Source organism: Cladophialophora immunda (genome assembly GCF_000835495.1).
Source record: "Cladophialophora immunda strain CBS 83496 unplaced genomic scaffold supercont1.1, whole genome shotgun sequence".
NCBI classification, from domain to species: domain Eukaryota; kingdom Fungi; phylum Ascomycota; class Eurotiomycetes; order Chaetothyriales; family Herpotrichiellaceae; genus Cladophialophora; species Cladophialophora immunda.
In genome coordinates this window covers 751,561-774,650 of record NW_015622541.1, presented here as the reverse complement: position 1 = coordinate 774,650, position 23,090 = coordinate 751,561, and the positions used below count along the sequence as shown (strand labels likewise).

The window sequence follows — 23,090 nt, the reverse complement described above, 5'->3', positions numbered from 1 at the left end:
TGAGTCTCAAATTACAGCTGCTAGACACCATTTCTATTGCCTAATCGCCCACAGCTCGCGCACGTATCCGACTTGTCCAAGCTCGACTTCCCCCTCCTTTTCGAGTCTCGCGTCACTCCATCGCCAATCATTTCTACTCCTTCTGATATGCCTGCAGCAGCAGCCACTCAACCTCTACAGCAAGTGCCACAGAAAAGCAATGCCGATACCTCCCAAGATCCAGCAAAAACCGTTCGGCTTTCAACAAGAGTGATCCTAAACGGGCACAGAGCCACGGACTTGTTCAGTATACCCGCCGCTAAGGGCCGGTCGATGGCGCAGGTGTTGGAATGGCTAAACAGACACATGTACGCATTCCACCAACGACTCTGGAGCCAAATTGGCAGCCTCCTCTTCGTCGAGGAAAACCCAGGCTTCTTTGTCCTGCAGCAACTTGTCAAAAGGAAGAAGAATCCTCGCAAGTTCTCCCAAATATCGTACAACAACACTAGGGGCTACTTCAACTGGTTCAAAGAGCACATCCTGTCCGGACACTGCGCCAATTCCGAAATCAAAATGGAAGTTCATGTCTCCAACTATCACCAAAGAGAGCTTGTCGAGCTAGGCGAGCCGGGCCCACGCAAGAAGCCACTAAAGCAACGGTGGACAGTGCGCAGATACGTGCGCTTCGAGGCCGAATTCGAGGAGGAGGAGCTGGAAGCACAGAAGGAAAAGGACCGCAAGCTTCGCGAGATAGGTCTCCTGCCCTCAATGGACGAAAGCCAGGAGGCCAAGCACTACAAGCCCAAGCAGCCACCTTACGCCATCTCCACCGTCGGTAATTTTGGACCAGAGAGCGCGACTTACATGGCAGAATGGGACTACGAGGAAGACACGGACGACGAGTATTATGGGCGTGGGGAAGAGCTAGGCGACTGGTAAGGCTTTACGGGAGGAGGATACCGTCGGCTGGGGAATGCCTCAGGGCGGCGACTTCGAGGGCGACTTCGTACAATGCCGATTTCGCTTAAGTATCCCATTTGTGCCTGGTAGAAACTTAGCACAGCAAATTTGGCTGGCGTTCGTTTCTAATAGTCACACAAATCCTGTAATTCAGTCAGCAATTGAATATTGAGATAACCTCGCGACCGCAACCGCCTAGTCTATACCATAGCTAATAGTCCTCCCTTACGTACTAGTCTAGGCTGTCCTAACCACCTCTATTAACCACTTAAGAAGGCTATAAATGGCTATCCTCCCTGAGGCATTCCCGTCGGCTGTGAGGTCGAGAATGGGTTTCTAGAAGAGGAATGCCAAGAGCCTAAATGTAGTTAGAACGGTGGGCGTTTTGTGGAGAGTAAACTTGTGGAGGCGCAAATAGAGGCGCAGGGAACACCCGAGCCAATAATGGCTCAAGCACACTTTCGAGACGAGCTTCTTCTGAATACAAGTTCAGATTTCAATTGTTCATGAGACGACTACTATTTACAAGTATTCCCATACAGATTTGTGAGGATGGAACGCTCCGGATAACCCACATAACGCCCAAGTGCCCGCAAGGCCCCGAGGTTCTATTGCAATCATGCCTTGACGATCTTGTTGACAGCTTCCTCGATACGATTGCCCAGAGACTCGTCTACGCGGCGGAAGAGTTCTGTAGGAAAGACACGCTGTCAGCGGTGGATCAGACGGACGCTCGGACGTATAACACTTACCAAAGACCTTCTCACGCAGCCAGTCCCTCTTGACGCCAGCAATGTTGCCGGCAATGTTGGCGATAAAGCTCTCTTGCGCGCCATCCTCCTTGGCCATGACCTTGTTCCACAAGGCGCGAGGCTGCGTGAAGTCGTCGTCGGTCACGCCGGTGGTAAACACGACGGGTCCACTGAGGGACTCCTCAGTGGGTTTGTATTCCGACACGCCTGCGGTGTGGAAGCCCGTGGGGTGTATAGAGCTGTTGAGGTAGTTTGGATCGGGGCCGTAGTTGGCACTGAAGTTCATGAAGCCGTCGCGCTCGGTGGGGATGTAGATGGGTACCTTGGCGGCGTTCGTGGGTAGCATCTGGTAGTTGACGCCCAGTCGGTAGCGGGCTGCGTCGGGATACGCGAACATGCGAGCCTGGAGCATGGGATCGGCGCTGGGCTCGATGCCGGGCACCAGTGTGGAGGGTGAGAAGGCTGCCTGCTCAATCTCGGAGAAGTAGTTGACAGGATTGGTGTCAAAGACAAGCTTGCCGACGGGCCGGAGAGGGTATTGCTCATGAGGCCACACTTTGGTCATGTCGAAGATGTTGACCGGACACATGGCCACGTCGGCAGGGTGGATGGTTTGAATGGACACCGTGTAAGAAGGATAGTTGCCTTTCTCAATCTCGTTGAAAAGGTCATTTGTCAGGTAGTCAGGGCTCTCGCCAGCGAGTCTGACAGCCTCTTGGTTCGTCAGGTTCTTAACGCCGCCGTCAGCGTGGATGTGGATTTTGACATAGTGGAAGGAGCCGTCCTTCTTCGTAAACTTGTAGGTGTGGCCACTGTAGCCGTTGATAGCACGCAAGGATGCGGGGGTACCCCGGTCGCTAAAGAGGAACATCAAAGCATGAATTGACTCAGGAGAACCGACGTGGAAATCCCAGAACATGTCTGCGTCCGAAGTGTGGGTGGCGGGATGTCTCTTGTGGGAACGGTTCAGCGAGGGGAATTTGATGGGGTCTCGGACGAAGAAGACGGGCTGGTTGTTGAAGACCCAGTCATTGTTCCCTTCGGCGGTCTTGAACTTGATAGCCCAGCCGTGGAAGTCCCGGATGGTGTCGGCGGAACCAGCTTCAGGTCCGACGGTAGAGATTCGAGTCAAGACCTCTGTCTTCTTGCCAATACCATTGAGGAAATCTGCATCCGTGATGTCGGAGATGTCGTGGGTGACTTGGAAATAACCTCGAGCGCCGGCTGCTTTGGCATGCACGACTCTTTCGGGGATTCTCTCGCGCGAGAAGTGGGCAAGGGTCTCAATCAGTTGGGTATCTTGGAGAAGGACGAGACCGCCGCCCTGCTTGTTGCGGACTTGGACACTGGTGTCATTTCGGGGTAGAGGAGCACCCTCTGCAAGGGTGTAGAGATTATGAGGTCCAGCAACAATCATGTTGGGATTGAATATGGTGTGGGAGGAGGATGATTAATTGAACTGTTTGGATTGGAAGTTCGATAGTGCTTAGAAGCATTCGGGTAGAAAGCAGGAGGATGCTTCTCTTTTGTATCATACAGACAAGCATCTAGATCGGGCTACTTGAGTATTATTCCAGCAACTCATGATGATTCTAGTTTCTCATGTTCCACTGCCCCCATAACAACGAAGGCTCTCATCATCGTCACCGCGTCAAGCCCGATGATAGAAGGTTCCGTATCCATAGGATTTTCCTCTCTTACTGGTTGTGGACAAAGATTCAGCCAATAGACTCGCGTTAAAGATTAGCCAGCCTTAGGGAGAATGTTGCGCGCTAATCCGTGAGGTCGGCGTGGGTGTTTTGTGGCTCCCGGCAGGCTGATAGGACTGCACGTCGACGTCATTAACCGAAGAGCGGCAGATGTTTGTCAGTGATGAGGCCAGACACACAAGCCAGATCCGGCAATCCCTTCTGTAAACGGCAGCACTGCAGTAACATGTGGTGTGTGAGGAGAAAGATAAAAGGTTGTCGACCAGACCCGCCGCGCAGAAGGAAGAGGAAGATCTTTTGTCCGAGGTTGTTCCGCAGCCTCGTCGCTGCTTTTAGTCGCAGCCACAGATCGCTACGTCATTCGTTCATTTTTCTGGGCCGCACGGCTGAAGTCCAGCCTTGCGAATCATCATAATCGACTTTCTCCTTCTCCCAGTCTTGCTCTACCGATATTCCATAACATATACCTGTTGCTTTCATAGCTAGAAGACAAGGCCATGCAAATCGACGAGGCAGCTTCGCTCCTCCTCCTTATCGGGTCAAACTAGCCCTTCATGGTGAGCTATTGACAAGCTTGTGCGCCCAGGCCCTTCTCCACCTCGGCGCCCTTTGACACCAGTTTGAAATGACCTTTCTTAAGGCCGTGACACTTTTTGCTACTTGCGCATGCTGCAGCTCCAGTCACTTTGGCCGCTCTTGTATTTTGTGGCTGATGACGAGCTGTTCTCCTCCTTATCGCTTCCGATTGGCTTCTGATTGGGTCAGTCTGGTGTCCATCTTACTGGTCAACCATTTGCGGTATGGAGCCCGCGCTTTGTAATTTTTGAGATAGAGTCTTCTGGGAGGCCATCTTACCATTGAGAACGCCTGTCAATCCCTTAACCGACGTGCTACTACCAGCCTTGAACAAATCCGCAATCAGAGATGACGCTCCCAACCCATTTCCCCCTGGCAGTTGCTGGCGGAAAGACTGTCCAGATCCCATCCGTTGGCTTTGGGACTTGGGGTGGAGGTTTGTCTTGGCCCTAGTAAACACTCAGCATGCCAGTCTGACTTCTCCTCAAGGTAATCCAGGGTGGTGCAAAGCGGCCACCTTGACGGCCCTCAAACAGGGATACAGACATTTGGATTGTGCATGGATGTACGGTGTATGATGCATCTTCACAAAGCCCCGAGTCCGACTGGCACTGACACGAATCAGGTCGATGAAGAAGTTGGGGCCGCGATCCGAGAGTCAGGAATCCCCAGATCCGAGCTGTTCATCACGACCAAGTTCTGGCCGCACTTCTCCGCGCCTGAGAATCTCGAATTGTGCCTCGACCAGTCCTTGAAGAGGATGGGCGTTGACTACGTCGACTTGCTCCTGGCGCACTGGCCCGTCGCATTCAAGCCGATATCGAGAGAAGCACTTGAAAATGCGAACAACCGTGCCTACGTCTCCAAATCCGAGAAAGGAATCTTAGTGGAACCTGGCACAGACAAAGCGGTTATTGACTGGGAACACACCACCAATAATATCGCAACCCAAGCCGGTGAGCTACGCTCATACTCACTCCCACGATAAACGGGTAGCGGCGATCGCTGACCATTTGATCAGGCCAGAAAGGGAGCTATGTTCCCACGTGGCAAGCAATGCAGAGACTGGTATCAACCGGCAAGACCAGAGCCGTTGGCGTCTCCAACTTTTCCATTTCAGAAGTCAAGGAGATCCTGCCTTACGCTCAAGACGTGCCGATGTCCTGCAACCAGGTGGAAGTGCATCCCTGGCTACCGAACAACGAGCTCATCGCATTCATGAAGGAACACGGCATCCTCGTAACTTGCTACTCGCCGTTTGCAGGTCAAAAGGCGGACGGGGAGACACTGCTTAAAGATCCCACAGTCAAGAAGCTCGCCGAGAAGAATGGTATGGACGTCGGACAACTACTGCAGAGTTGGGCTGTCCAGAGAGGCACCGTCCCTCTGGGAAAGAGCCAGACGGAAGGTTCGTGCGACTATGATCTATCTCTGTTCGTCCATTGTGACTGACATTGTCCGCTATTTTGCTAGCGCGAATCAAATCTAACCTTGCAGTAAGAGAGCTGTCGCCAGAAGACATGAAAGCTCTTGATGCGCTCGAGATTCCGAACGGCAAGGGAAGGACAATCAGCTATTCTGAGGAATGGGGCGTCAATCTCTTCACCAACTGATATGTTACACCTGGGATTCAATAGGAGGAGAAAGTGCTCTAGAGACAATAGAACAATACACATCAAGGACTCTACACGAGAAAACTTGACACTCTAGATTTTCGATAGATGAGTGCACATTCGCAAGGCTGTGGTGAGGGGTAAATTTTATCGACCTTCTCCACACTCAGTCTAACCAATATTTTTTCCTGGCGCAGCCGACGAGTTCGATCTCAGTCACTTCAATTGCAGGTTACGTAGTCCAAGCGGCACGTAACAACTCCAAGATGCCTCATAAACACAAACGCAAGCGCGACGAGGATGAATCAAAGTTCGTGTTCCCCGAGCCTCCAAACAACAAGGGTGTTCATCATTAACAAAGAACCTACGATCTCTAGTTTCGACCTCCCGCCCACATCGCGGGCGCGGACACTGTCCGTGCACCAGAAACAAGAGTCGATCTTCACCTCGGACGCAGACAAGAAGCGCAAACAGGACGCCAGAAAACAGCAGAAGAGGAAGAAGACCAATAACAATGGGGCCGAGTTTGAGGACGACACCCCAAAGGCCTTCAGGCGGTTAATGTCGTTCCAGGTGGGGGGAAAGAGGATACCCTCGGGCTTGGACGACGGGAATACTTCGAAGAAGAAGCAGAAGCAGAAGAAGGAGGACAAATCAGGGTCAAACACACACTCGGCATCGAAACCTGATGGGTTGGTGGAACATGCCACCGCCACCTCGACCTCGCCGTCCCATCCTCCTCCACCCACAACCACCACCGCGACGGCTACGACGGCAGCCAACATCCCCAAGATCCTCCCCGGCGAGTCCCTCGCAGCGTACTCACAACGGGTGGACCAGTCCCTGCCCTTGACCTCGATCCCCAAACACCGGACGCGTCTCAGCGCGATCCCGGGATTGGAAAAGATCAAGACGCCGCTCACGAAACACAACAAGAGGCTGGCGCGGATGCAGAAGGAGTGGCGCGCCACGGACCAGCGGCTGAAGGAGCAGAGGGAGGAAGAGGACGAAGAGCTCGCGGAAAAGCAGGAGGAGGACGAGATCCTGTGGCTCGGGGCCGGGATCGATCCGGCGAAACAGGCCGCGACGCTCAGCAAGAGCGGGGGCAAGGCGAAGAAGAAGCGCAAAGGCGGTGGTGGGAGGGACGTCGACGACGCGGATCCCTGGAAGATATTGGAGAAGAAGCGGCGGGAAGAAGGCCAGTTGGGCAGGCAAACGAACTTGCAGGATGTGGTCGCCGCCCCGCCGACCTTGAAACCTGTGAGGAACATCTTCAAGGAGAAGCCCGAGAGAAAGACCGGCATGATCTCGGTAACATGAAGGGAAAGCCTTGCAACTACTGTAAAGTGAAGTGTTTGAGAAGGAAGGAAATGGTGAACATATATCCCCAGGTCATACCACTGTGAAATGGCTGCCATTTGCATGAATGTTCGAGCACCTCGCGGTTGGACTTTGTCAATTGCATTGCGGCAGGTATCTCGCGGCTCCCATCTATGCTAAACACACGTCGCTTCGTTGGGCCAGAAGACGCCCTCCCTTCCTTCTGCCGCAATAGTAGGTTCAACGTCCACGTACCCAAGAGGCGCAAGGCGTATTTCCAACCTATCGATTTCAACCCCAGGTACCACCACCTCCTCCTTTACCCTGCCTCTTCTGCGCACTCAGCCGCCAATCATCCTCGCCACTGGCGAACTTATTATGCAAGGGTTGAATCCTCTCTGCCTTCTTGCGCTTACTCAAGCGATCTGTCGGGGCGACCTTGAAGAACGTCGGGGCCGCTTCAACTAGCCACTGTAAATAAGAGTCAGTACCAGGTACCAATACGAAAATCTGGGTGCACGAAGGAAACGGTTGTAAAGGGATGCAGGGTGATCCAAGACGGTTATGCGGTACGTACCTTGGGCTCGATCACGGTTGCGCAGTGCATGTACTCCTTGGTCGTCAGCACCAGTGTATGGAAGATGACATGCTCGGCTGGCTTTCCAAATAACGCGGAACTAGGATGCATGTACACGGGCGTTCCCTCAATAAGTGTTTTATACCCCTCCTGCGGATCCTTTCGCGCCGAATTTCTGAAGAACCCGGCGCAGAGGGCTTGTCGAACCTTGATTGTATTGCGGCCGCAGGACACAATTTGATGCTTATACCGTTCCATGATCGTTACAAGTTGTTGGCGTACGTCCCTGGCGCGGGCTATTTGTCGCTTTTGGATGAAGTTTTCGAAACACCAAGGATCGCTGTATCGGGATTGCTTCCATGCGTTGTAGACGTTCAGTAGTGTAAGATGGTCGCCGTGAGGATCATGGAACTTGGCCTTCTTCTGATCGGCCTGTTGTTGCTTTTCCTTGGGCCGGTAGAACACCGTCTGTACCGAGAGCATCGCCACAATGGTGAGCATCTCTTCCGAACACCCCAAATCCACAGACGCAATTAGAGCTTTTGATAACGACGGCTCCATGGGGAAATCGGCCATTTTACGTCCTAGTCTTGTGAGAAGACCTTCATCATCGAGGGCGGAGAGTGCGTAGAGTTCTTCGAGGGCTGTTAACATAGTGTTCGTCGGTGGTGGATCCATGAAGTCGAAATGTAGAAGATCGTTGATGCCCATTGCTTTGAGCATAAGGATCGTGTTCGAAAGATTCTGACGCTGAATTTCTGGTATGGAGGTAGGTAGCATTTCAGACTGATATGCTGCTTCGGTGTATAGGCGGAAGCATTTGCCTGGCCCTGTTCTCCCTGCCCGACCGGCTCTTTGTTTGGCTTGTGCTTGAGAAATTGGAGTTACAACTAGCGAATCCATTCCGAGCTTTGGATCATAGGCGTTCTGCTTGACAAACCCGGGGTCGATCACGTAATAAATTCCGTCGATAGTGATAGACGTTTCAGCGATGTTCGTAGCGATAACAACCTTTCGGCCACCAGGCGGCGCAGGCTCGAAAATCCGGCTCTGCATTTCGCTGGGAAGAGCAGAATAGACCGGTAGAATGACCAGTTCCGGAACACTAGGTCCCAAAGCCTTCATTCTTTCGTACAGAACTTCGCAGCTGGTGTCGATCTCTTCTTGTCCAGTCAAGAACAGAAGGATATCACCCGGCGGTTCGGTTAGATGAATTTGCATGACAGTCGTCAGCGCCGCGTCCAAATAGTCTTCCTCAGGTTCTCTTGAATACATGATTTCGACTGGGAACGTTCGACCGGGAATGGAAAAGATGGGGCACTGGTTGAAGTATTCAGAGAACTTGTCCGCATCGAGAGTGGCTGAGGTGACGATCAGCTTCAGATCAGGCCGCCTTTTTAGTGTTTTCTTGAGGAGCCCAAACAAAACGTCGGTGGCAATGGTTCTCTCGTGTGCTTCGTCCAGCATAATGACGCTATAGCGCCTGAGATCCGGATCCAGTAGAATCTCTCGCTGAAGCATTCCATCAGTCATGTATTTGATCCTCGTGTCTGGCGAGGTTCGATCCTCGAAACGAATCGTATAGCCGACTTCTTTTCCCAGTTCACTCCCAACCTCCTCGGAGACACGCTTCGCGACCGACATGGCTGCGACGCGGCGAGGCTGGGTACAACCGATCATGCCGTTGTTCGCATACCCGGCCTCAGCAAGATATTGGGTGAGCTGGGTGGTCTTACCAGAACCGGTATCTCCCACCACGATAAGTAACTGATTCGCTGCAACAGCCTCGAGCAATTGTTTGCGAAAGTTGAAGACTGGAAGTGACTCCCTTTGCTGCTTAATGGTCATGTCTGTCCTGCGACCGTAAGACTGGTTTTTGCCTTGGGTTGCTCGTTTCCACTCAGGGACAGCTTCTATAGCTCGAGAGGATTGTTGCTGGGCTTGTCGCAGATCCGACGCGAACTTTCTCTGCTCAGGGTTGATCATCGGATCTTGCCATTGCGCGTTGAGATCGACTTTGGATGCCTCTTCCGCGGCTCGCTCGGCTGCTTCCTGTTGCTTGAGATCTTTCCTCTCCTTTGATAGATTTGTACCAGCTTGAGCCGCCCTGTTCAAAGATCCTTCGGGGGCTTTCACAACTCGAATAGGTGACAATTCCAGGGACAGCTTGGTTTGACCTGCGAGGAAGGGCGGCTCCTCTTCTCGGACCTCAATATCTATATCTTCCTCCTCCTCAAACTCGTCTTCTCCGTTCAAGGTGGCGTTGTATTCCTCGTCGATATCGGGATAGTCCTGTGCGGATATTGCACCTGAGGCAATGAGTTGCTTGATTTCCCATCGTTCCGGGGACGTTAATCTCTTTCGCCCCTTGCCAGGCTTCGAGGTGTAGCCGTCTTCAATAACGGGGACTGTGCTGCTTAAATTTCCATACCGGTCGTCAGACGGCAGACCATTGAGCCGTTCCATATTGGCGCCAGAGGCTATCCTCCTAGAAGGAACAAGATCTTGTCCAGTAACCTGATCAACCTCTTTCATCGACAAGCTGACCTTGTTGTTTTCCATCTTGACAACTTTGACCTTCACGTGCTGTCCACGAGATAGGAGGTCCGACGGGTGGTTGACCCTCGCGCCTTCTTGGATAGCCGAGACGTGAATCAGTCCGCTGACATTGCCTTTGACACCTTGAAGACTAGCAAATGCTCCAAAGTCTTTGATTCCATTGATCACTGCATCGTAGACTTTATAGAGCACGGGTTGATCATCGACTTCACGAGGTGGCGGCCTGCGAAAATCATCGTGTTCATCATAGTCGCGTCGCCTGCTCTTATGGTGCCCATTTCGTCTGTCGTCGTACCGGTCTCTGTAATCCCTATTTCTGTCTTCGTAGCCCTCATCTTGGTACCTGCGCGACCTCTTCTCCTCGCGAGGGCTCGGACTTCGGGACCAGTATTTGCGTCTTGGTTCTCGGTCTCTTGCATAGTCGTCACGACCGGGACTGCGACTTCTCTTCCTGTTCCTTTCGGTTGTGCCATTTGTGCCATTCCTTGAGTTTCCTGCAAGTCCTTCGAGAAGTGCAAAGGTGTCGTCCTCTGCGGAGTGATTTGCCCGCTTCGCCTTCTGTGCAGCGATGTCATCCTCGGAGTCGGTCCAAGGCTGTTCGCGATCTGGAACTGCAAGGCCCTTGAAAACTTTCGCTTTGCGTCCGATCGCATCCAACTCGTCCAAGTCCGAAGTACCATTTCCCTGCACGGGTTGTTTCTCGACTCTTTTGTACTTGGGATGCATCGTCCTGATCAGCCGATCGATACTCTCAACCAGGCTGTTGGGAAACTCCGCTCCCATGCCCGCCAGGGCCTCCTTGAACTTGTCCAGGTTCCCTCCACATTTTTCATGTTGGTCGATGACGAACTCGGCGAGAGTTTTGTCGTTGATTCCCAAGTGGTTTTGCAGTTCGGAGGTGACTCTGGAAACGAGCGACAGCAGTTCGAGGGAGGTGAAGTCGTCCATGGCTGGCCAAAGGTGAGCCTCTATCCGGACGGTGTGGAATTATCGTGTAAGGGCGGGCCTGGTCCAGCCAGTTGTCGGCCCTTGGTGTTTGGGTTCTCGGTGTCGGAGATGGACATGGAAATTTTGAGAAAGCGAAAGCGGGATGCAGCCTGCGGATCAAATGAACTCCGCTCGCTTGGGTTGGCTCGATCTGGGTGGCGGCGATTTGGTGGCGCAGGTCGCCCAACCTCTGTTGGTTCGGTTGGCGGCGCCTGGCGAATGGGCTCGATCTCTGACTATGGGAATGGCAGGGTCTTTCTTGAGTCGAGGCCCTGAATGGCATTACAATGGCACAGTGGATGGTGACGACGGTGCCTGCATCAATGTCGGTAGATCACCCACCCCTCTTTGAATCAGCTCGAGCAAAGTAGAAAAAGGTACCCTTCACCCCGCCTTCACAGTCTGCAATCCGTCTTTGTTTTCTCTTCCAGCTATTCTTTACACTCCTACAGAGAACTCTCCTCGCGGTCCTTGCGTTTTGTACAGAGTTCCACCTTAGCCTAGCCTATCCTCATCGTTGTCATCGAAAATGGACAGCATTCGAGCAAAGATCAAGCGCCGTCTCAGCCACAAAGACAAAGAACGTATGTACATTGCTTGCTTTTCATCTTCTCTGGAATGCTACTACAGTAGTTAATACAAAGCTTGAGCATGACCGTCTTTCATCCACACGATCCTATTCGCTGTCCCTTACTGTTGGACATAACCGTAACTAACATTGTCCAGCCGACTTTGACGACGTCGACTCGGCTGATGAAGAAACCATGGACTATGTCACCAAAGAGGCCGATGATGCAGAGAAAGAAGGACATGACGCAGGCAAGCCAGGGAGCTTCTTGAACCGATTGATCCTACATGGCAACAAAAAGACCGAGGATCAACTCGCTCGCGAAATGGCAGCATCCAACCCGTCGGCCGGCGGTGCTGACAAGGTGGTTACCCAACGATGAGCGTGTCAAGTGAAAAGACCGGCATAACCCCGATTCCTTCAAGGAAGCATTGAGATGGGTATTAGCGAAAAAAAAAAGATTTGGTACACGGTAGCACACTAGCAATACAATGGAAATCATCCACTGCTACACTTTCGTTGCTTGTGTACATCGTGACTTCTTGGTATTTGCCGAGAACAGTTTCTGCTTCGGACTCTGCAGGGTATGTTTGCAATGGGACTTTGACAATACCCGCCAGATACACTGCGGTGTTTCTCAAGGGCACTGCACGCTGTCCTCATTGAGTACGCCAAGCTGTCTCTGGCAGAGTGTGACTTTGGCACATATCGTGAAACAGCTGCATGAGTACCCTCAAATTCAGCCGTGTGCCACGTTGTAGGATTGTATAGGCGGAGATTCCTCGAATTCAACCGCAGGAGAACCCCTAATCCAGTTCACAGGAAGGGCCTCGGCTTCTTCTGGCAGCTCCGATCGAGATCCTTGATTAGTTGTCTCGCCTTCTTCGGTGTCGATTTGAGGAAGACTCATCCTCTTTTTGTACGATAAAACTCGCTTGCGTAGGTCGGGATTGGCAGAAAACTCAAGGAGACAGGTGTTGATTCGCTCTTCTGCCAGCTCTTTGGCGTATACAGCCATTTCCCTGTCTTTGAAGATGCCCAAGAATCTGTAACTGAGCCAGAGGTACAGGACTAGGGACTTGTGGAGGTCTTCCAAACTTTCCAGGTATGCTCGGTCTCCCGAAATCGGCTTCTCAAGAACCTCTAGTTGCACTTCAGGTATGTCGATGATTGTCACCTGTCTCCGCTCCGCCACACATCTCGCGAACGCTCTCATAACCTCGTCCATTGCTTGCGAGGCAGAAGTGGCTGGTGCGGCAGTCAACATGATGCGTTGGGTCATGGTCAACTCTCGGACAGGTTCGATCACTCGAGAAATTCGACTTTGATCTCGAATGCTGCATACCCGGAATCGCTCGTGCGTGGCAGCTTTCCCACACAGGCGCCTCAGGATGTATTCAAAAGGAATCCCTTTGGGCAAACGACCCTCGAGCTCCTCCATGGCCTCAGCGGGTGGTAGCATACCCGCTCTTTTGATTGGCGCAGCCTCCGAATCCATAGCAGCTCGTACAAGAGCTAAGTCCTCATCATTGAGAGTCGTGACCAATCCCACATTCGACTCTGAAGCGGCCGCGGTGTTATGCATGGCTTGATGTGCGTTTCGAAAGCGTCCGGCTCGTCCACCAATTTGTTTGATTTGAGCGGTAGACAGTTGCACAATGGAGGTCCCGTTAAACTTTGAAACGCTATGAAAGACAATGCGCTTCACGCTCCTGACCAGACGTTAGATTTGCATTCCTCGAATACATCAAAACCCACTTACAGATTCAATCCCATGCCAATCGCATCGCTTGCCACCAGGAAATCGTAGTCATTATTGGGATCATTGAACAGAGCAGCTTGCTGCGCCCGGGTTTCGGGAGGAAGACTTCCGTATACAATTGCACAACGACGACCTGTGTCCAGCTCGATTTGTTTTTTCAGTGCGTGTATATTAACGACCGAAAATGCCACAATGCAGTCCCCCTTGCGTAGGTTTTTGAGGTCTCCTCGCAGACTCTTTGTCATGACTTTGAGCGGATTAAGTCTCTTATACTCGTGCACATGAAGTATATCACCGGTGCTTGCTGTTAGTTCTCGGACAAGGGGGAGCACTCTCGTCTCCCCGCAGATGTGGACTTCTTTTGCATTGGCACCAAGGAAAGCTCGAGTCCATGCCCAACCTCGATCCTGGTCAGCCATCATCTGCACCTCGTCGATCACGGCAACCTCAAATCGGGCAGAGATGTCGACCATTTCTACGGTCGAGGCACGTAGCTTCGTATTGGGATCATCCTCTAGTCTGACATCGTCTCCGGTTATAAGGTCACAAGGGACGGCCTTCGCTTTGAATCTCGAGTACACCTCATGGGCTAGCAGCCGTAGAGGGCCAGCGTAGAAACCGTCTCCACTCTCCTCGAGCCTTTTCAGGGCATTGTAGGTTTTCCCAGAATTGGTCGGGCCGATGTGCAAATGGACATCTCTTTGCACTTGCCGGGCATTGGTATACCATTCTGTAGGGAATTGCAGATCGTCGAGCGCCGAACGTTCCTGCGGAGTATCTTGTGCCTTTCTCAAAAGGACATAATCAATGAAGCCAAAATGTAGTACTCTCGGCAGTTCAGTCTGCCAGTCGCCTAACTGAGCACGGCCAATGTCATATATCAGGCCGTCAAAATCCGCACCCTCAGAGTCACCCCGTGCGGTAAGTGTATTTTCGAGGCGTTCTCTGAATGCGGGCCAGTAGATCCCACGAGGATCGAGCGCCGCAAATTGTGTAACTTCTGATTCCGCTGTCACCCTGGTGGACTCCAAGTGCTTCTTTAGTTTTGACAAGCTGACGCGGACACGGTTGTAACTCGCATCGGGTGAGATCTGGAGCGTTTTGGGGACTGGACGCCGACTTGATCGACGAGACTTCGAAGGCTCAGAGAGAACGGATCTGACGGCGAGAGAGGTTTTATGGTGTCTTCGATCTGTCCGACCAGCGGTGGTAGAGAAGGCGCGGATGTTGGCAGAACATCGGTTCTGCGTCGATGGAAAGATGGCTCGAAATGAACAGAAGAGGCATGGCGCTCGACTGGTTGAAGGAGTGAACATACCCGGGCAAATGCAAGCAGTGTCGTAGCAAAGCTTCGGGAGGACACCGAAAGCTAAGAATGTGAGATGCACTGCCCACGCAAACCTCCTTCTAACGCTGTCGTATAGGATTGGGGAATGAGGGAATCCGAGTCTTCATCGTCATCGATAAAAGTTGGCGACATATTCAGCCTTATCACGTGGTAAACCCGCCCTGGGGGCGAGGCTGGAGTGCGGCCCGATGTCACCACAGCGGCCTGCGACAAAGTATCCCACCCCACAGCAACGCCCATCGGCGCATGCACACATGAAACAGGAACGTCTTGTTCAGCATTTAACAAACAGTGCGTACAGAGTCTCGAAGTCATCTCATTTTCATGAGTATGTAAGCAAGGCCTTCCGCTCTGAACACTTGTGCCGGTCATGGCAACCTCCATCCTCGAGATCCAACGGAATATCGTATTAGGCACGATTCGGGCTACCAGTGGGCGAGATTGGAAAGTCTTGATCTTGGACGAGCAAAGCAAACGGGTTGTGTACAACGTTTGTAAAGAGGATGACATCCTGAATGCCAACATAACCAACATCGAACTCCTCGAAGATCGCAGGCAGACCCTCTCCGACACCGACGCGATTTACCTCCTTTCCCCTCTACCGCATATAGTCGAAAGCCTCAAGGCTGATCTCAGTCGAAAGAGATACCGACGTTCTCACCTTATCTGGACCTCCCAGCTACCGAGGAACCTTGGGGAAGAGCTGTTTCGCTCAGAGTCTCGAGCACAGTCGATTGTCGAATCTCGGACACTGAACATCGAGTATTTTCCGCGAGAATGCAACCTGGTCACATTTCGACAACCATGGAGTTTTCATTTACTCTTTCACCCAGCTTGCGACTCGTTGGTTAAGGACCACCTGGACAGCATAACCCAGAAAATCGTGTCAATATGCGTATCGCTCGGCGAGTACCCTTTGATTCGATTCTACAAGCCTAAAGAGCATCAGAGACATGCTGCTGATGTTCTGTGCTATCATCTTGCCAGCTTCGTACAGAGTGCGTTGGACGACTATGCTCGCGATCCGCGGAATGACTTCCCCCCCCAGAACCCTGGTAACCGGCCACGAGCGGTTCTACTGATCACAGACCGGTCCATGGATCTGATGTCGCCATTCGTCCACGAATTAACATATCAAGCCATGGCAATGGATCTCTTGCCGATACGAGACGACGAGGACAAAATAACATACAGAAACGTCATCAGGAGAGGTCAACCGGACCAAGAAGAAAAAGATGTTGAGATTTCCGAGAAAGATAACCTTTGGGTCGCTCACCGACATATGCACATGAAAGATCTTCTCGTGCAGTTGAGCGAAGAGTTCAGGAAGTTCCAAGCCAAAAATCCACAATTTGCCGACAACGATGGACAACCTGCGAGTATCAACACCATCAAGGACATGTTGGCGGGACTTCCAGAATTCCAGGAAGGCAAAGAAGCGTTTTCACTTCATATCGACATGGCCGAAAAGTGCGCAAAAATCTTTGCGGACCGTAAGCTCCTGGATGTGGTCTCTGTCGAACAATCGCTTGCCACAGGACTTGACGAGGAGAACAAGAAACCAAAGAATCTGGCAGATCAGGTTGTCAGACTGCTTGATGATGACAGTGTTGTCCATGAAGATCGGGTCCGACTTTTGATTTTATACATTTTGTACAAGAATGGCATTCTGAGGGGAGACATCGAAAAGCTGCGGTGTCATGGCGAGCTCTCGCCGATGGATGGGGAAATCATCTATAACCTGATAACTCTGGGTGCTAGGATTGAGAAGCAGTTGAAAGATGCGACACCCACTCCACCGCCATTATTCCCACCGAAGGTCAGAGATGTCACTAACATGGAGGAAGTGAGTTTGTCACGCTTTGAGCCGGCTCTGAGGTTCATGCTCGAGGAGCAATGCCAGGGTACATTGGATGTTACGGTGTTCCCTCCCGTGAAGCCACATCTCAATGATCCAAATAGCCAGATGAGCGTCTCCCAGACTTCGCTGAGAAATACAGGCAAGCCCACGTGGGCTCAGACTCGATCTCAATCTAACAAGCCGCGCCAACGCATTATTGTGTTCGTGGCCGGCGGCGCGACCTACGCCGAAGCACGAGCCTGCTATGAAGTCTCACAGATGGCTGGGAAAGAAGTTTTCCTTGCGACAACCCATATGATAACACCTAAAACCTTCCTGCGGCAAGTGAGCCAACTCAGTGCTGGGCGAAGGCAGCTGGATCTGCCAATGGATCGAGCCGCCCCGCGGCTACCAGCATGGATGTCGGAGCCTCCTCCACAGGCTCAGCAGCAACCAAGACCTCAACAGCCTGCAAATGGCAGACAGCCTGACAGGGTTCGACCACCGACCGAAGCGATGGCAAACATGAATCTCGGTGGCAGGGGGCCACAGAATGGCGTGCGCCCCGGAGTGGGAACAGCGCCAACCTCGTCAAAACCACCACAACCATACCAATCGCCGTCCGCTGATAGTGGCCACCACAAATTGAAGAAAGATAAGGAGAAGAAACACCTAGGGCTGTTCAAGAAGCATTAGAAGCGCATGCTTGTATGATGGTGACTTAGCGTGGCGTCGGTGGGTGGAGGAGGGGACTGGCGGAGGGTGTGTATAGTCATGTAATCCCGTCTTGGTCACTGCATGGGAGATGGCCAGGTTCTGCCCATATACAATTCGAGCCAGCTTCATCGAGTCGGAGATGTTGGATCATCAACTGTTGGGACCCAAGTATTTCTCCAGATCCGGACCGTAGAACAACTGTCTCAACTTCTCCGCCCGTTTCTTCGCTTCGTCGTCCAGGATCCGGACCTGTTTTGCATTCAACTTCACGATCTTGTCCTCATTCTTTGGGTTATGCTTCTTCTTTACCACGTTCATCTCGTCCTCGTCGACTGTCTCTCGCAGACCCACCGTATCGTTTTTCTCTTTCGTCTTAATAGGTACTCTGATACCCTCTTCTCTGGCACCCAACCCTCTTCGAGAATCGGGATCCCAGCCATAACTCGACAAGTACCGTAGACCAACACGATCGCGGTCAAGGTTGGACGGCGGGTAAGAATGTGTCAGGCATACTTGATGCGCGATTGAGGTCTCATGATTTATGGATAGAGCGTCGGTGGATGAAATGGGTTGATTGCAGATTGCGCATAAGGCTTGAGGCTTGGAAGCGTCTGAATCTTGGTCCTTAGCTTCAGCAATGTCGCTGTCCGCCCCTTGAGCACCCTGCGGTAGAACAATAGCCAAATACCGGGACCCAGCGTTCGTCGAGGTCGGCGCTTTCGATGTAGGTATTTGTGAATCGGAAGTGGAAGCGGGGACGAAGTTGATCTGCTTGCGCCGAATGCCGGCTCCAAAGACGCGCTGATCCTGGGGCGGTAGGTAATAGTCTTCATCCGTGTCTGCCATGGTCTCTTGATACGACATTTGAAAGAGTGGCATGCTGGTCTTACCGCCTAGAAAAACTTTGGGGTATTCTAAAAGTAATGCCATCGGGCGCTGTGGCGTCATTGCCCTGTGGCTATTCAGGCACCCGCCGCCTGCGATAGGCGGATTGAGCGGAGTTCCCTCTCAAATTACAAAAGTATGGATTTCTATTCTACCTAGATTTGAATGCATTTACCCATTTCCCGTGTTTTGAGCAACTCTAGCAGACGATGCCTATTCCTCTGCTGGCAGAGGGCTTCGGCAGAGGTCTCTCAAATATCCCCTACATCTGGACCGTCGCTGAGGGCGCAGCCATAGTAGGTATCATCGCTTTGTTGAAACTGTACTTTGGCGGAGCAAGATGTCGATCAGAACGACTTATGCATGGGAAAGTCGTCATGGTCACGGTAAAATGATACAACCCGGATCTTCCAAATGCTTTCTGACACAAGGTTCGCAGGGAGGAACATCAGGCATCGGCGCCGCCATTGTGCAGGAACTGGCGACAAGAGGCGCCCAGATTATCCTCCTGACCCATCATGCCCCCTCGGATCCTTTCCTCGTGGACTATATTGAAGATGTGCGAACGATTACAAACAATGAATTGATCTACGCCGAACAAGTTGACCTCTCTTCATTACACTCAATACGACTCTTTGCCACGAAATGGGTGGATAACGCACCTCCAAGAAGATTGGACATGATCATTCTCTGTGCCAATGTAATGACTCCTTACTTTGGCAAGCCTCAGGAAACAATGGATGGGCTGGAAGCCGAGTGGATGATCAACTACCTCAGCACATTCCATTTGCTCAGTATTCTCTCACCAGCTATTCGCGCACAACCTCCGGACCGAGACGTGAGAATCCTGTTCAGCACATGCAGCAGCTACATTGGAGGAAAATTGGACTTTGAAGCCACTGATAAAGCTTCCAAAGCAGGAAGTGCCTCGTACGGACGAAGCAAATTAGCAGTCATGACCTTTGCATATGCATTCCAGAAGCACCTTGACGCCTATAAAAGACCGGACAAGGAACTCAACAATGCTCGAGCGCTGATAATCGACCCTGGCTATTGCCGCACTCCGGGCACGCGCCGTTGGCTCTCGGGTGGTCTAATATGGGGTCTCCTCCTTTACTTGATCACGTGGCCATTATGGTGGCTCATTCTCAAGTCCCCGATACAGGGTGCTCAGAGCTACCTGCTAGCCACCATGGATGCAGAATATGGTCGAGGCGCGGGCGGGAAGATGATCAAAGAATGTAGACAGTACGAGCCTTTGAGACCGGAAGTCAAAAACGAAGAAGTCGCAAAAAAGCTGTGGGAATTCAGTGAGAAGCAGATCGAGCACCTGGAAAAGATGGCTGCGAAGAAGAGGGCTGCAGCAAAGAAGGAGACAGAACAAAACAAGAGCACCGAGAAAGTCGCTTCAGCAAACGGTGCGTCTTCGTCCTCTGGAGGAAAGGCCCAGCCGGTACCGGGTTCCAGGAGAAGTCGAAAAGCAGCGAAATGAACCTCGCCACCGTATTCAACCAGGAGCAGTATACGAAGGAAGTGGCCGAGCACGTATGGACTTTCAGAGTCTGGAAGAGCATAACCCCAATCGACTCGGCCAGGTTACATTGCTTACCCAATACACTCCGGACTAGGGACCAATCACACCTTGTATCTCTATGCATCGTGCAATCAGAACAGGATAAGACTTGGATGCCTAGTTGGCAAGCCACGGCCAAGCCTTGTCCAAAGACCGGTCAATTGGCATCTTCTAAGTATACATGCCTTGCCTTGGACTCCTACCATGTTTGATGAGCAAATACGAGACAATGCCCCGGCTGCTCCCTCTCTCAAATGATCCTGGCCATCCCTTGGTCGGACGGCAAAGGCAGGAAATGCCTTGACGACGTTCCTTGGCTTGAACCATTTTGACAAGGATGAAGCAAGCGACCAACTTAACCAACTTAGATAACAAAAATTATCAATCAACACCGCTGCCTAAAAGGCCCCAGCTCAGCTTGCGTTGAATCGAAGAGCACCCTGAATATATAATTGCCCTCAACTACCGCAGAAATAGGACGTACACCAACAACTCCAGCTTGGTAACTCCGCTACATCCATCTACTTAAGCCGTCCTTGCCTCGTCGATACATCACTTACGATGACTTCCAGGCCAGAATCAATCTCTGGTGGCTGCTTGTGCGGCTCCATAAGATACAAGGTGGTATTTCCAGAGGGCGCAGCATGGCCGGCCAATGTATGATGCTTGCTCCGCAGATGGCGTATAGCTCTAACAAATGTCCCCAGGCAGCCACCTGTCAATGTACAATGTGCCGCAAATGGACTGGAGCGTTGGTCTCCCATGACCTTCTTATTCACCCGTCGCAATTTGTCGACGACATAACCAAGTCTCCAACCTACAAGGAGTACCAGTCAAGCCAAACAGCTGTCCGATCCTTTTGTTCTCAATGCGGGAGCGGCCTTACCTGGCGAATCATTGGCATGGACGACATGATAGTCGTCATGACGGGCACTGTTGATGAAGAAACATTGATTGGCAAGAAAATCGAGGGTAGCGAACAAGGCACCGAACTTGGCACCAAGTTTGAGCGTGAAGGAGGACTCTACAAGGAGCTCTGCACGCCAAACATGGGTAACCTGTTCTGGAACAATGTGGTCCCTGGCATCACCGACCATGATGTCGGAGGGACCAAATTCCTGCAGTCGTTTCCGCAAGAATGAGGAGGGAGCGGATCTGCCGTCGGATGTCCCATCAATACTGAGCACCACACCTCTCATGTGTTGCATCCCTCGACCAACCTTAGGGACTTCAAGATACCGATCAGACAAGATAGCGCATTTCGTTGAAATATTCGCTGTTTTCGAAAGCACAGGCCTACAGGCGTCTTGGTTTCAAAATACCCTTCCAATTTGCTTTACGGCACATTTCAGGCTGAGGAGATGGGCTCTCTGGTCGGAAAGACCCCATCAACTGACCTGTGCTATGCAGAATGACCCAATGAACGAATTCCCATATCCAGGACCAGCCCCAAGCGAGGATGTCCGCCACACCATCCTGCGGTGTTGATTCCGCCCTCCACAAACGGACCACGGAATGAGGCGGCGTCGTGGTTGGTGGTCGCCATATCTCTCCACAGTCCCAGTGCCGTCCCCCTCACATCAGAATTCCGGGGTGGATCTTGCGCTTGGTGGGTGATATATACCGGGTATCACTTTGCTCAGTCTTCCGCCGTGTAGACCATTCTCTTCGCCCTCTTTTCTGTTCTCATTTCCTGTTGTCGCTCGCCATCCATTCACAGGGATACCAAGATGATTGACAAAACGCTCAAATTCTTAGTGGGCCATGCCCAAGAATCTCCCATCGCATTCGTGGCATACTTCGCAGCAGCTTCCGCCCTTCTATATCTGCTTATCACCGAGATTCAAAGACACCAGGCACGCATTCCAGGTTTTGATGGCCCTTCAGGGTTGCCCATGATCGGCAATATCCATCAGATTCGCGTCAACGCAGCAGAGCAGTACCGGCTGTGGTCCCAAAAATATGGCCATGTGTACCAGATCATGTTGGGCAACGTCCCCGTCATAGTGGTGAACGGCAGCAAAGCCGCACGCGAGATCTTCGGGGCGAACTCCCAGGCACTGGCCTCCAGACCGGAGTTCTACACTTTTCATAAGGTGGTGAGCTCTACGAGCGGGACGACGATAGGAACATCCCCATTTTCGGAGTCTTTAAAGAGGAGAAGAAAAGGTGCAGCCTCAGCCCTGAACAAACCGAGTGTCGCAACGTACATCCCGCACATCGATGTCGAGACCCGAGATTTCTTGAACGAGTTCCTGACTTATGGAGATGGGGGACGGACTCCTGTGGACCCGATGCCCATGATTCAACGCCTTTCGCTGTCGCTGGCACTAACCTTGAATTGGGGGACTCGTATGGCATCTCAGAACGACGAACTGTTTGGGGAAATTACACACGTCGAGGAAGAGGTGTCCAAATTCCGCTCCACCACGGGCAACCTGCAGGACTACATTCCGCTTCTACGACTGAACCCCTTCAGCTTCGGAAGTGCCCACGCCCGCGACATGCGACGCCGAAGAGACGTGTATCTGAAGAAGCTGAATGACGACTTGGACGACAGGATGGCGAAAGGGACCCATCAACCTTGCATCCAAGCGAACGTCATCCTCGACAAGGAAGCGAAGCTCAACAACGAGGAACTCGTCTCCATCTCTCTGACCATGCTCTCGGGCGGGTTGGACACGCTCACGACCTTGGTCGCGTGGTCGATGGCGCTTCTTGCCCAGCGGCCCGAAATCCAGCAGAAGGCTCTCGAGGAGATCCGCAAGGTGTACCCGCAGGATCAGATTCTCTGCGACGCGTACGACGACCAATCCATCCCGTACATCGTGGCTCTCGTCCGAGAGTTGCTCCGATACTACACGGTCCTGCGACTCAGCCTGCCGCGCGGCACCGTCAAGGATGTCGTATACAACGGCCACACGATCCCCTCCGGGAGCGTCGTCTTCCTCAACGCCTGGGCCTGCAACATGGACCCGGAAGTCTGGGCGGATCCCTTCACCTTCCGCCCCGAGCGCTGGCTCGAGAACCCCGACGCCCCGCTCTTCACGTACGGCCTCGGGTACCGGATGTGCGCGGGCAGTCTCCTGGCGAACCGCGAGATGTACACGATCTATCTGCGGCTGCTCAGCGCGTTTGAGATCAAGGACGTTCGCCCGGCCGACGGGACCGGCGAGGTCGAGACGCACCCCGTGAAAGGCGTGCAGGATCAGACGCAGCTTGTCAGCGTCCCCCGACGGTACACGGTCCGCGTGGTGCCCAGGGACGAAGAGATCTTGAGGAGGGCCTTGAACGAATACGATGAAAAGCATTCTTGATTCTGGTCGACGGCGGCACACATATTCCCTGCATTGCAAACGCGG

The 23,090-nt window shown here is 52.4% G+C and overlaps 11 protein-coding genes across 11 annotated transcripts; 7 read left to right on the top strand and 4 right to left on the bottom strand.

The window, feature by feature from the left end:
* Positions 1-1,409: 1,409 nt before the first annotated feature.
* PV07_00225 (uncharacterized protein) lies at positions 1,410-3,180 on the bottom strand. The gene is made up of 2 exons (XM_016386656.1): positions 1,695-3,180; positions 1,410-1,633 (listed from the first exon to the last, which is right to left on the bottom strand). The coding sequence occupies exons 1-2, from the start codon at positions 3,109-3,111 to the stop codon at positions 1,560-1,562; spliced, it is 1,491 nt and encodes a 496-aa protein (XP_016253584.1). The 5' UTR covers positions 3,112-3,180; the 3' UTR covers positions 1,410-1,559.
* Positions 3,181-3,720: 540 nt separating this feature from the next.
* Positions 3,721-5,731, top strand: PV07_00224 (uncharacterized protein). Its single transcript, XM_016386655.1, has 5 exons — positions 3,721-4,415; positions 4,469-4,551; positions 4,605-4,935; positions 5,001-5,387; positions 5,453-5,731. Exons 1-5 carry the CDS (start codon positions 4,328-4,330, stop codon positions 5,590-5,592), a joined length of 1,029 nt encoding a protein of 342 aa, XP_016253583.1. The 5' UTR covers positions 3,721-4,327; the 3' UTR covers positions 5,593-5,731.
* A 65-nt stretch (positions 5,732-5,796) lies between these two features.
* PV07_00223 (uncharacterized protein) lies at positions 5,797-7,287 on the top strand. The gene is made up of 2 exons (XM_016386654.1): positions 5,797-5,902; positions 5,970-7,287. Exons 1-2 carry the CDS (start codon positions 5,859-5,861, stop codon positions 6,910-6,912), a joined length of 987 nt encoding a protein of 328 aa, XP_016253582.1. The 5' UTR covers positions 5,797-5,858; the 3' UTR covers positions 6,913-7,287.
* PV07_00222 (uncharacterized protein) lies at positions 6,956-11,102 on the bottom strand. The gene is made up of 2 exons (XM_016386653.1): positions 7,490-11,102; positions 6,956-7,383 (listed from the first exon to the last, which is right to left on the bottom strand). Exons 1-2 carry the CDS (start codon positions 10,994-10,996, stop codon positions 7,204-7,206), a joined length of 3,687 nt encoding a protein of 1,228 aa, XP_016253581.1. The 5' UTR covers positions 10,997-11,102; the 3' UTR covers positions 6,956-7,203.
* A 187-nt stretch (positions 11,103-11,289) lies between these two features.
* On the top strand, positions 11,290-12,116 carry PV07_00221 (uncharacterized protein). Its single transcript, XM_016386652.1, has 2 exons — positions 11,290-11,619; positions 11,762-12,116. Exons 1-2 carry the CDS (start codon positions 11,565-11,567, stop codon positions 11,983-11,985), a joined length of 279 nt encoding a protein of 92 aa, XP_016253580.1. The 5' UTR covers positions 11,290-11,564; the 3' UTR covers positions 11,986-12,116.
* PV07_00220 (uncharacterized protein) lies at positions 11,424-14,792 on the bottom strand. The gene is made up of 2 exons (XM_016386651.1): positions 13,366-14,792; positions 11,424-13,315 (listed from the first exon to the last, which is right to left on the bottom strand). Exons 1-2 carry the CDS (start codon positions 14,679-14,681, stop codon positions 12,343-12,345), a joined length of 2,289 nt encoding a protein of 762 aa, XP_016253579.1. The 5' UTR covers positions 14,682-14,792; the 3' UTR covers positions 11,424-12,342.
* Positions 14,793-14,944: 152 nt separating this feature from the next.
* Positions 14,945-17,460, top strand: PV07_00219 (uncharacterized protein). Its single transcript, XM_016386650.1, has one exon. It carries the CDS (start codon positions 15,084-15,086, stop codon positions 17,247-17,249), a length of 2,166 nt encoding a protein of 721 aa, XP_016253578.1. The 5' UTR covers positions 14,945-15,083; the 3' UTR covers positions 17,250-17,460.
* Positions 16,357-18,145, bottom strand: PV07_00218 (uncharacterized protein). The gene has a single exon (XM_016386649.1). The coding sequence runs from the start codon at positions 18,132-18,134 to the stop codon at positions 17,421-17,423; it is 714 nt and encodes a 237-aa protein (XP_016253577.1). The 5' UTR covers positions 18,135-18,145; the 3' UTR covers positions 16,357-17,420.
* Positions 18,146-18,364: 219 nt separating this feature from the next.
* PV07_00217 (uncharacterized protein) lies at positions 18,365-19,647 on the top strand (the record flags this gene model as incomplete). The annotated part of the gene is made up of 2 exons (XM_016386648.1): positions 18,365-18,541; positions 18,595-19,647. The coding sequence occupies 2 exons, from the start codon at positions 18,365-18,367 to the stop codon at positions 19,645-19,647; spliced, it is 1,230 nt and encodes a 409-aa protein (XP_016253576.1).
* Positions 19,648-20,289: 642 nt separating this feature from the next.
* PV07_00216 (uncharacterized protein) lies at positions 20,290-20,870 on the top strand (the record flags this gene model as incomplete). Its single annotated transcript, XM_016386647.1, has 2 exons — positions 20,290-20,385; positions 20,436-20,870. The coding sequence occupies 2 exons, from the start codon at positions 20,290-20,292 to the stop codon at positions 20,868-20,870; spliced, it is 531 nt and encodes a 176-aa protein (XP_016253575.1).
* Positions 20,871-21,458: 588 nt separating this feature from the next.
* Positions 21,459-23,045, top strand: PV07_00215 (uncharacterized protein; the record flags this gene model as incomplete). Its single annotated transcript, XM_016386646.1, has 1 exon — positions 21,459-23,045. One exon carries the CDS (start codon positions 21,459-21,461, stop codon positions 23,043-23,045), a length of 1,587 nt encoding a protein of 528 aa, XP_016253574.1.
* Between the last annotated feature and the right edge of the window lie 45 nt (positions 23,046-23,090).